The 12,558-nt window shown below is 32.0% G+C and overlaps 1 protein-coding gene across 2 annotated transcripts in view; it reads right to left on the bottom strand.

Annotated features, from left to right (window-relative positions):
• Window positions 1–12,558, bottom strand: part of LOC145286136 (uncharacterized) — a 539,596-nt gene that overhangs the window by 481,805 nt on the left and 45,233 nt on the right. For both annotated transcript variants that reach the window (XM_080134856.1, XM_080134858.1), the window contains exon 10: window positions 4,245–4,380. In XM_080134856.1, coding sequence (XP_079990982.1) covers window positions 4,245–4,380 — 136 coding nt within the window. The remainder of the gene's footprint in view (window positions 1–4,244; window positions 4,381–12,558) is intronic.

Raw genomic sequence — 12,558 nt, 5'->3', positions numbered from 1 at the left:
CAGACCTGGTTGCCCAGTCGACATAATTAATTACCCGGTGACTAGGATAGTCATAATTGGGCATCGATCCAGGGTTAAGATCATAACTGGGCCGCGATCAGAGGTTCAAGGTCGTGTAAGGTCACGTTTCAAGGTCACATATGCACCCGGGAACAATATCTCCTGTAAAATTTAACCAAATTTTGGTGCTTATGCATTTTTGGTATCACGCTATTTTTAAATAGTTTCATTAGGTTAAATTAAAGTTTCACAATATCTTCTCTTTTTTTTTTTTTTTTGACCTGTAAGAGGTAAGCACAGATTTTCATTGAAGAGCGGAGGGTGTTTTGTAACTATTCTGGGCTTTCAACTAACAATTTATTATTTTTTACCTGTAAGGTGTAAGCACAGATTAGTTAAAAAAACATCCTTCCCATGTTAAGGTCTTTCAAAATAATAACATTATTATTTCAGCACAGTAACAAAAAATATATAAGTACCCAAAATTTTATTTTTATTATTAAAACTATAAATTGTTAGGTAAAAGTACAGTTTTTCCTGCATTTTGGTATCGTGCTGAAATAATAACTTTTTTATTTTTTTCATTGGAGAGAGGAGGGCGTTTTGTAACTATTCTGTGCTTTCAACTAACAATTTATTATTAAAAAATAAGATATTGTGAAATTATATAAAAAAAAAAATATGAAAGTATACGTCAGTCGATTGTTGGGGTTTTTCTTTTTTTTTTTTTACACCGTAAATTGTTAGGTTAAAGTTTTTGTTTTTTTTTCAAAAAACTTAAAATTGAAAATACACTTTTTTAACAGAAGTTGTTTTTTTATAAGAAAATATGAATGCTTTTTCTCCATTAAAGAAATTGTTAGGTGAAATACAGATAGGTTTCTACCAAGAAAACCGTTATTTTTTTAGCCATTCTTACCATGGGGAGGGAATGGTGTTTGGTAACTATCCTGTGCTTTCAACTAACAATTTATTAAAAAATAAAAAAAATAAATAAAAAACACACAAAAGGTAACTTTTCACATTAGGTCCACCTCAACAATTTTTAACATGGGTAGGTTGGGGGTGTTTATTCCAAAAGCAGTTCTTAACATGGGGAGAATTGTGGTATTCATTCCAAAAGCCATTCTTAATATGGGGAGGTTAGAGGCGTTCTTAATATGTGGATTTTTCCATTACACCAAATCGAGCCACAGCAACGCGTGGCAGGGTACAGCTAGTAAATTAATATTTTTAATTTTTAATAATATTAAATAAAAAAAAAAAAAATGAAATATTCATATTTGGATACTTTGAACTTCTCATCTTGAGTGTGATTTTGACAACATTTTGTTCAATGTAACTTCTGAACTTTTTCAGGTGTATTTGTCAAACTCTGCACAGAATTTCAAACAACCATTTTCCAGGAAAAAAAAAAAAAAAAAAAATCTGTGAAGCTAGCATGTTTTCGGTCGATCAGCAATGACCGACTAGAAGTCTTAAGTTATTTGCAATTGTACCTTAAATATCACCCGAGGATTGAATTTTCAACTTACAACTAAATATTACCAAGTGTACGTTATTTATTACATCACAGGTCCTTGCAAATAATTTTAGCATTAATTTTAGGAGCCTTAAATAAATTTGGTTTCTAGATGTACAATACTACTACTTTATATGTCACTATTTATTACCTTACACATATTTATTGTGAAGAAAGTCAGAGGTTACATCAACCAAAAAAAAAAAAAAAAAAGACTTCTGTTCCATCAGCTAGAATCGAAACCAAAACAAATAGCAAAACTGTAGCATTAAAAGCTAATGATGTTACCACTGGACCATTGTCACTTGGATATAAAATCATTAAAAATAAATTAACATAAATTTACAAAACCTATAACAATTTGCACTTGCATATAAGTAGTTATAGTTGATTCACGCTTTGCAAGTTATGATTTCTTTCAATTTTGACCCATTAAAAAGTATTTTAATAATGACCTATAAAAGAACCGTTGACAAAAAAAAAAATGTAATCATCTTACATCGTTCTGCGACCAACCATTTCGGAGGAGATACAATTTGAAAAAATGGACACGGACGGACATAGTGAGATTTATAAATGAGATTAATAGTAGTAGTCTAATTAGTATTCATTTTCTGCTATTTTATTACTTCTAATGGCTGTATTACTGTTACAATTCTTAACATTATTAATATTCTTATTTTCTGAGTTAATGTTATTAGTATTATTTTTATTGCTATGGTTCAATTCGTATCATTGAGAATTGCTGTTAGTAGATTCATTCTTATTTGTATATTTTTCTGTGTTACTATTATTAGTAACATTATTATTACTCTTTATTCTTACTATTATCAATAATGTTCTTACTATAAGTAGTAATAGTATCACAATTTTTGTTATTGATGTTAGTATTAATATTGCTAACATCACTATCATGCAGGATTAGTAATTAATTCTAACTTGACTTGGGCATTGAAATTTCATCAATTGCTCTGGATTTCTAGGACACTCGGACACAGGTAGGCTAATATATTTAATAAAATATTAAGCCTGTAGGGGTCTAGACAGTTTGTCTAGTAGATCCAAAAAAGTCACAGATCATATAGATAAAAAAAATAATCTTCCTTTCTGTAATTTGATCAATAATATCATTGTATAACATCACCCTTTGTGTATGGATAATTACAACTGTTTTAATAGATGATGCCACACAACTTACATCACAGTATAAAATTCTTAAAAAATATAAATACTTGATAAAAGACTTTCAAGCTTATGCATGAAAAAATAATTAATTTGTCCAAATTAACACAAATTGTAACATTTGTGAATATTAGCCAAAAACCATAATACATAATATTGTTTATTACAAGATTGTTTTATTATATTTTATGCTGACGGACCCAGTCGATCACCCATGTTGAAGTTGCTTTAATCAGCAGCAGCGGAAATTAGCTGTACATTGATCATACATATTTAGTAAAAACCACTCCCCAGTGATACAGATTTTGGTAATCAGTGCTGGACGATTTGCCGTCCTGATCTTTAACAACATGGGAAGAAGTGGTAATTCATCAGATAGGACCTTTTAACATCCAGGGCCTTCGCCAAAGTGATCGCTGAGCACCAAAAATCCAACAGGGACCCAGAACAGCCAAATTCGACGTCACTCGCTGAACGTCATTATAGAGTGTAGAGGTACAATACAATGAGAATAAGAATGGTATATAGATTAATGTTTTGTAAATATGTAGTCTATGAATGATAGGTTCTATTTAACAGACAGAACCATCATAGGTGCTATCATTTTAGGTCGAAGTGGGCCTCACAGTAATGGTGACTGTAATCACCAAAGATCCTAAATTAAGGTTTCACCAGCTGATATATGATTATACTGAAGATTCCTTCAATGATTGAATAATTTAAATATTAAATATATTAAAATGAAATTGATAACAATTTATTAACAGTTTTTAAATATTTAATAACCTTAAATTTAATTTGAAAGAGGGATTTTATGAAGATAATTCAATAATTTGATTTTTTTTCAAATATTCATGAAGTATAAATTAAGTTTCAAAACAATGATTTCTTTACGTATTGGCTACATTCAGTGGTAAAAAAAACTATTTAAGCTTAAATATTTCAAAACTTAATTCTTTCAATGATAAAGATGTATATAATATGCTAGAGTATTTCATGTTCCATATGTATGTAATCACCTTTCACACATATTTAAAACATGAAAACAGATCAGCAAAAATGATTGAATGTAACCAAGATAAAGAAAAAATCCAACTTTACCAATTTTTAAATGAATAATTCCAAATCAAATTATTCCATCTAATCAACTAAAACAATACAATTTTAAATAAATACATTTCAAAAAGTGACATTCATTTTTATTGATTTGAAAAATATTAATGTTTTTGCATAGTAACACAATATTGTTTTTAAAAAAAATTAAATTACTATTTTAAATAATGAAAAGACATCTGTTATATTTATTTAATATTTAGTGGATAATGACAGAAGAGACATTAAATTATACAGATTGATATATTAAAAAGCACTGGAATTTCCACAAAATCTCACTAATATAGATAATGTATTTACATTATCTCAATGGTTTGGCTAAGGGTAATCAGAAAATAAATTTTGAAAAATTGGAAGCGATAGTCCTAACAGATTCCTGAAAAGTTAGAGGAATCTTGGACTTAAAATTATAAACCTAAACACTTACCATTCCTTTCAACTCTTGGCTGAGAGCTTTGTCATTTGTGTTAAACAAAATTTTCTCAGACTTGCAAATAAAATCTTTATCAACGTCTTCTTCAATTGCATTAGGTAAACAGGAAAATGTTTCATTGCCGAGTGCGCTAGAGAAAAATAAACAAATTATTAACAAGTCTATTTTCAACACCTATTACTAATTGATGATGGTTTGTTTTAAGCAGTTGAAAATGATCAAATAGAAATAATAAAATTCAATCAGGTTATCTATCTATCCATATAATACACTAAAGCAATTTTATGTTTATACATGTTATCACCTTCCATCTATTTTTTTAAAAGATGGACTCACCCAATCACAGAAGATGCAATGCAAAAGTTTTTATAATTACATCTGATATCACAAAAAAAAAAAAAAAAAAGTCAAAAATGCAACTCAAACTAAAATACACTTTCTTAGCCTTCGGACTATGATCAAAATATATTTTGGCTGATCAAGATCAGATTGCATTCTTCAAACATCAATAGAAGAATGTGATAGAAAGCTTATATTACAGTTTTTGATTTTAAGAAAAAAAAAAAAAAAAAAAAAAAAAAAAAAAAAAGGTGGATAAAAGTTGAGAGCTTGTGTGTGGGAAGAGGTGTCAAGAATATGTTCTCTGCCTGAGCATGGTGTACATGGTTCCTGGTATTGACAGACCCCAGCCCCTTTGGGTAGTTTTTTTTACTCCCTTAGTTGGTCAAATGAATAACCACTCCCTCTTTTTGCCAATAGAAACCTCCAAGATGTCCACTCCCTTGTTTTAAATTTTTTTTGTCCCGAACTCTCCCAAATTATATCACCTTGGAAGCACGCCACTCGTTCTTCAAACTATCTTACTTACATACCATTTTTTCTTTTCTCTCCTATTTAGATCTCACCCTCTCCCACACACACACGCTTAGAGATTGCACCGTTTGCTTTTTTTTTTTCTAAACAAACCGGAAAATAGAGTCTTACTAACTAAATTTTTTTTATTCTTTGTTTTTGCTTACTCTACAATTCTCATCAATGAAATGATTGTATATAGATGTTTTTATTCATTTTCATTGACATTTTGGAACGATTTGTGAAATTTCAAGTAGAATGACCCCTGGAGTAAATGTGGTATTATGGTGATTCATAATTCTAATTAAAATTAAGATAGAATCTAGTCATGATGACAAAAGATGACCAACAACACCGATTTTTTTACACTTTTGAATGACCTTGTACCTAATTTGTTGAAATATTAAGTGTAAATTTTTATTTTTTGTGCAAATCAATATTTTAAAGTAACACCTGTTTTGTCTAAAGATTGTTCAATAAATCGCGCAAACTTACATTCTCACCAAATGTCTATAGAATGGAAATATATCAAACTCTTCCAAGGGTTTTGAAGATAGCCCCCCTCCCCCACAACCAGATATATTCTGAAACTACATTACAAATAATACAACTAGAATCTCCACATGTCTGCTAGCATAATAAATTATAATAATTGTGCTTATTTAAAATTACACAAAAAAAATTAAAAAAATAAAAATAAATCTTGAATTTTTTTTTTTTTACTAAATAAATCAAAATTTACAATTTTTAGCAATTTTAATACTAAATGTAGGCCGATTTTTATCTCAATAGTTGAAATTGAATTGTCTCAATCTTATTTATACATTATGGCTGATCAAATATCTTGCTTAGTTATACATTTGATTTTAGTGAAAAGACTACTTGACCAATTTATATTTTGGAATATGACATTTTCGGTCCATTGCAAGTACATACAGTATAAAGATTATTCTGCATTTTGTTTTTTTTTGTAAGTAATTCTTAATAAGCACCTAAGTATTTAATAACCACTATACTATTCATGATAAACGTAAAAATATAGCGATTCTTCTCTAGATGGGTGGCTTCAAAGAAATGCTTTCATTTAGGAGTACAAATAGTCATAATACTCAGCACTGAATTCTTAATTTTAATTTTATCAAAAAATCACTTTCAAATTTTAAAAGTTGTGTATGGGAGTGAGGTCTGAGAATACCAGGAACTGTGTACACCATGCTCAGGCAGAGAACATATTTGATACCTCTTCGTACACACAAGCTCTCTACTTTTACTATCACATTCTTCCATTGATGTTTGAAGAATGCAATCTGATCTTGATCAGCAAAAATACACTTTGAACATGTTGGACATTTAAAAATCTTATATATTCCAGCAAAAATATCCATTACATATCTAAATGAATAAATGTCAAAGTTAGCCCCATTTCTTACATGAATAGCAAAGTTAGATGGCCTACTTCAAGTGTAATTAACTTCACATAATAGACACACTTTTTTTTAAGTTTTTTTTTTTAAATACTACTTATGTGTATGTGATATCAGTAACAAAATTTGCATATTAATTAATAAAATGACATTTTCCAAAATTAACTTATTGGTTATAAAAATAGCAATTGCAATGATTTTTTAATTTTATTTTAGCATACCAAGTAGTTCTACTTCACAATATTTTCCTTGATAAATACTTAGCAATTACGTTCAAATGGTCTTTTCTTTAGTAGAGAAACCTACTAGATTTTCAACAAGTTCTGATCTATTAGTAAATTACAAGTGAAAAGGCAAATTTTAAAGATATAAATTTGTATAAAAATTGCCAAATTGTTATCTATATGAACAAGAACGTTTCAGGTATTTTAAGTAACAAAACCAGATAAAATATATATACGTTTCTCGGATATAATATGTATATAACATTGTCGTTAATTTCTTTATGGCTGCTGAAAACAAAAATTAGAGTTAATTTTCTAAAATAATTTTACTTCCTTTCTGTTTCTTTCAGTAGCATCATGAACCTAATATCTCATCCCTTATAATAAAAGTATCAATATCACTAATTTAATAGGAAACTAACAATGTAACTTTATAAAAACCTGGATGCAAAATAAATGAAAGTAGTTATATGTTCATTAATTTCATATACATCAACTGTTATACACATTTCTATCAAATTTCATTATGCATGGTTCATTGAAGTAGAATACACTTATATGGTAAAAATGTTTACAAGTTTAAAATATGTAAAAACTAGCAGTACTGACATGGTTAATATTAAATAATTTTGCACTTAAAATATCCTTAAGAAAAATAAACTTTATAAATAAGCAAAAAGAATAATTTGGGGGGGAATTTTAGTAAACTTAGTCTATTGCAACAACAAAGTAAAATTGGCTCATCAAATTCAAAGTTGTATTTGTCAGCTTAAATTCTATTAAAATCAGGCTAACATAATTTTGTCTATTAGAGAAGATAGAAAAAGAAAAATATTCTATATTAGACCATAGAAAAAGTATATTGTATAGGCCAGAGTGATAAAATCAAACCATTTTAGAATTCTGAATCTTTAAGATGAGCGTATTATTTGGATTAATCGGACTTATGTTCTCACCTTGAATGTTATTTGCACAATGTTTAAGTGAATGTAAGTTTTTTTTAAGAACTTAAATCCATTAACTAAATGTAAGTTCTTTAAAAGAGAAAACTAAATTTATGAAACAAGGATCTAATTATGAACTAATAATTAAACTTTAGCCCAGTCCCAATTTTCTTTTAAATAATTCAAAAATATCCTCTAGTGTTTTGCTTAATATTTCTATTAAATTGATAAGGTTTTGTAAACTTGCTTTCAACTAGAACTAAAATTTTTAACATAAGTTCGATTTTTAACTCCTTTTCCTTTACCAAAACATGGTAACTTGTACACCTGAAGGAGATAGGTTACATTGACAGACGTGCAAATAACTCTAAATGAGAACATTAGTCCGATTGATCCAAATAATTCAGTACTCTTCGGTTTCAATTTAGTTTGGTATGATTTTTATGGTTCATCAACCATTTTTGGTAATTTAGAGCACAGAAATTTGTTATATTTATCAAGTTTACTTTTCTTAAGGATATTTGAAGTGCAGAATTCTTCGATATTATCCATAATATGTAGCTGGTTTTGTACAATTTTTCTAGTTTATTTATTTTTTTTATTTTAATTTTTTTTTTTTTACAAGGTGGTCACCACTTATCAAGGCCCGGGAGCAACTCGGTGATAAGGATTATTACGTGTAGAGTATGTTAATGTTGAGATTTGATAAAGTGTCTACTTAAGGGGGCGGTTCATCAGGAATTTGTTTATCTTGGACTTGACCATCCAAGTTGTAGTCAGGTGGGAAACAGGCGGACAGAACAGAGTTCCACCGGCGTGCACTTATAAGAAAGAAGCTTTGTTCATGGAATCTACGTTTTGGTTTTGGTACAGATAAAGAGTGGGGAAAATTTTAGACAGTGATTTTGGCTAGACGAGTGTTTTTTCGTGAAAGATCGGCGTGGAGATACCAGGCACTGGAGCTCAGACGAGCACTTGCCATGAAAGTAACGATAAAACAAAGACAGGCTCGCAACGTCTCTTCTGTGGGAGACAGGTTGCAGGGAAGAGAAAAGGGCTTCCCCCACTATGCCACGAAGTCTATTTTGTACTCTATCAAGGCAGGATAGGCTGTTTTTAGCAGCTCCTGCCCAGATGTGGCAACAGTACTCCATCCTTGGACGTACTTGGCTTTTATATAGAGAATTGCATCAGCAGTGAGATATCTTCTGGAGTGGTAGAAGGATCCTACCATTTTTCCAGCGACCTTGGCAATAGACTTGATGTACATGTTCCATTTCAGGTCAGGAGTAAAGGTCAAGCCCAGAAGCTTATCAAAGCATGGAGCTTCCCCTAGTCAAGAGCCATCCATTTCAATTGATGCCAAATGGGGATCAGAGCGTTGATGATGTAAAGATAGGAACTTGGTTTCAGATGCATTAAAAGTAATCAGCCACCTCTTCCCCCACTGAACCACGTGCTCGAGATCAGAGGAGAAAGAATCAGAGAACTTTGTCATTTACAGCCTTTGATGTGTACCCATAAATGTCAACAAATGATTTAAGTATGTGTTTTGGGAGATCATTGATGTAGATCAGGAAGAGAGTTGGGCCCAGGATGGATCCCTGAGGGACTCCAGCATTAATACAGAGGGCCTCTGATTTCTGCCCATCAACCACTACTCTTATGAGCCTATCAGAGAGAAATGATTTAATGATCGAGAAAATATTTTCAGTTATACCTTAGCTGGAAATCTTGTGAAGTAGGCCCTTATGCCATACTTTATTAAAAGCTTTTGATAGGTCAAGAGCAGTTGCTCTAGAGAGGAAGCCTTTGTCAAGAGATTCCAAATCCTATGAGATATAACCCTTAGCACATCTGCTGTAGATCTGGCAGAACGGAAACCATATTGTATGTCACTAAGGTTATTTCTGTTGAGGTGGTTGACTAATTCTCTATTTAATATGGATTCCAGCAACTTACTCATGACACACAGGAGACTTATTGGTCTGTACTGAGAGGGGGACAACCTATCACCTGAATTCTTAAATACAGGGCATACTGATGAGGTATTCCAGGGTGTTGGGAAGCACTTCTCTTTAAGCCAACGCTTAAACAGCTTTGTAAGTATGGGGCCCAAGTTCTGGTTGATTGATTGATTGGTTTTACGGCATATCAACCTATGTGGTCATTTAATGCCGGAGTCCTTTTTTTTTTTTTTTTAACTTTTTTTATTGGGAGGGGGGACGACTTTTTCAGCCTTTCCTCCCTTTTTTTTATAAAATTGAGCTAAGAAATTAAATGTTGTATTTATACATGGATGTGTATATTTGGGTGACTTTAAATTTCCTTAAATTTTCTTATATAAATTTACTTTCCTTAGGTATGCTAGAATATTTGTTGAGTTGACCTTTTCAAAAAGGTCCTCCATATTGCTTTCTGTATAATATAATTTTCTAGTTGGGGCGAGGTCATCACACCCAACTCGGATATGTTTTACTGTGAGTGTCTCCTGGCATGGGATGCACTCTGGCGCAGATTCTCCATTTAGTATATAAGAATGAGTAAAGTTGGTGTGTCCTATGCGCAGCCGAGTCAGTATCACATCTTCTCGGCGTGATCTCTTGATGTCCGGACATCGTTCCTTAAGTTCAGGTTTGATTAATTTGTTGCCCTCTTGCTGACTCCACCGCAGTTGCCATTTTTCCTGTATGTATGCTTTTATCTGGGGTCTAAGATCAGTATGTGGAATCTTAAAATTGTCAGTTGGAAGGTGAGAAGATCTTTTTGCAGCTGTATCTGCCCTGCCATTGCCTTTGATCCCCACATGGCTGGGAATCCAGACAAGAATAATGTTTTTAGTAGTTGAAAGGATATTGATTTTTTCTATTAATTTTGTTGTTAGTGGATTTTCTTGTTTTTGATTTTGTATAGATAATAGGACTGATAGAGAATCTGTGAGAATGAAGTTTTTGGTGGTTTCCTCTGAAATTAGGTTGAGTGCTAGATCGATAGCTATAGTCTCTGCAGAGAATATAGATGCTTCATTTTGAAGATTTCTCTTCATTGTGGTTTTATGGTACGTTGCTGCACATCCAGTGTGATTGTTGCTTTTAGACCCGTCTGTGTAGATAAAGGTGTAGTCTGAATATTGTAATTTTAAATGCTGAAGTTCGTCGTGGTATTCAATAGGGTTTGTGGTAGATTTGGACTTTTTGTTTAGGTTCAGTTTTATTTCTACTTGTTTCATGGTCCATGGGGGTGTTTTAGGCAGTATGAAGTTGTGAATGCTGGAGATTGGAATTTTGGATTCTTCAATGCTTTCCTTCATTCGGAGCCCGAAAGTTTTGATAGTTTTTCCTCTCATGTTAAAGAGTTCTTCATATTTAGGATAGAAGGTACATTGGTATGCAGGGTTGTTTGGGCAAGACTTCAGTTTGAGTAAATATTGAAGGGCTAACTTTTCTCGCCTTAGATCTAGTGGGGGTTCGTGTGCTTCCGTGTATAGACTGTTCACGGGGGAGGTTCTGTATGCTCCTAGGGCCAATCTTAGGCCAGTATGGTGAATAGGGTCTAGGCTTTTTATATATGATGTTCGGGTTGATCCATATATGAAACAACCATAGTCTAGCTTTGAGCGGACTAGTGCTCTGTAAAGTTTAAGGAGTGTTTCCCTGTCTGCACCCCAATCGGTATGTGCTACCACTCAAAAGATTTACAGCTTTGTTACATTTTTTTTTCAGATAGTTTATGTGTGGGATGAATGTTAACTTTTTGTCAAATAAAATCCCTAAGAATTTGTACTGGTCAGTAACGGGTATGGGCGTTCCTTCCATGGTTAGGACAGGATCATTATGCGTGTTCTTTAGTTTGCAGAAATGCATGCATTTCGTTTTTCTTTTGGAGAATCTAAATCCATTCTCTTCCGTCCATCTCATTACTTTGTTTAAGCACAATTGAAGCTTCCTTTCTATTATAGACATATATCTAGATCTACAGCATATTAGGAAGTCATCCACATATAGGGAGCAATCTACCCCAGGGTTAAGGTTTTTTACAATGTTGTTAATTCGGATACTGAACAGGGTCACTGACAGTATACTCCCTTGAGGTACTCCATTCTCTTGTTCTTTCAAATCCGAGAGAGCTGTGCCAATCTTTATTCTGAACCGTCTATTTTTTAAAAAATTTTCAATAAAAATTGGCATTCTGCCTTTTAGTCCAAGCGCCTTCAGATCCCTTGTAACACCGTACTTCCACACAGTATCGTAGGCTTTTTCCATGTCAAAAAACACTGCTGTTAAATGTTCCTTCCTTACAAAGGCTTCTCTGATGAAGGTTTCAAGTCTGACTATGTGGTCTATTGAACTTCGGTTTTTCCTGAATCCTGTTTGAAATTCTGTAATAAGATTCTGTTTCCAGGAACCAGATTAGTCTTTTGTTTATAATCCTTTCCATGGTCTTACAAATGCAGCTTGTTAGAGCTATTGGCCTGAAATTCAATGGATCTGAGACGTTACTTGATTGGGATTGGATGTTTGAGTTTTCAGATTTGGGGATTGGTATTATTGTGGCTTCTTTCCAGGTCTCAGGTACGTTTCCACTGGACCATATAATATTGAAAATTTCAAGTAGGTATTTCATTGAGGTTTCTGGAAGTTTTTTGAGGATTTCATATGGAATTTCATCGGGCCCTGTAGCTGTGTCATGGGATTTGGTTAACGATTCTTTTAATTCAGGCAAGGTAAGAGGTTGGTTGTATTTTTCGGTATTTTGTGATTTAAATAGAATTTTTTTCTTCTCTTCCTTTTCTCTAATCTTTTTGAATTTCTCTGTTTGTCTGTCACATGATGAAATTTTTGATAAATTATCTGCCAGGTTATTG

This window comes from Euprymna scolopes, chromosome 10 (assembly GCF_053919585.1).
Source record: "Euprymna scolopes isolate OS-2025 chromosome 10, ASM5391958v1, whole genome shotgun sequence".
Lineage (NCBI taxonomy): Eukaryota > Metazoa > Mollusca > Cephalopoda > Sepiida > Sepiolidae > Euprymna > Euprymna scolopes.
The sequence above is the reverse complement of the archived record's forward strand: the minus strand, read 5'-3'. Positions and strand labels throughout refer to the sequence as shown.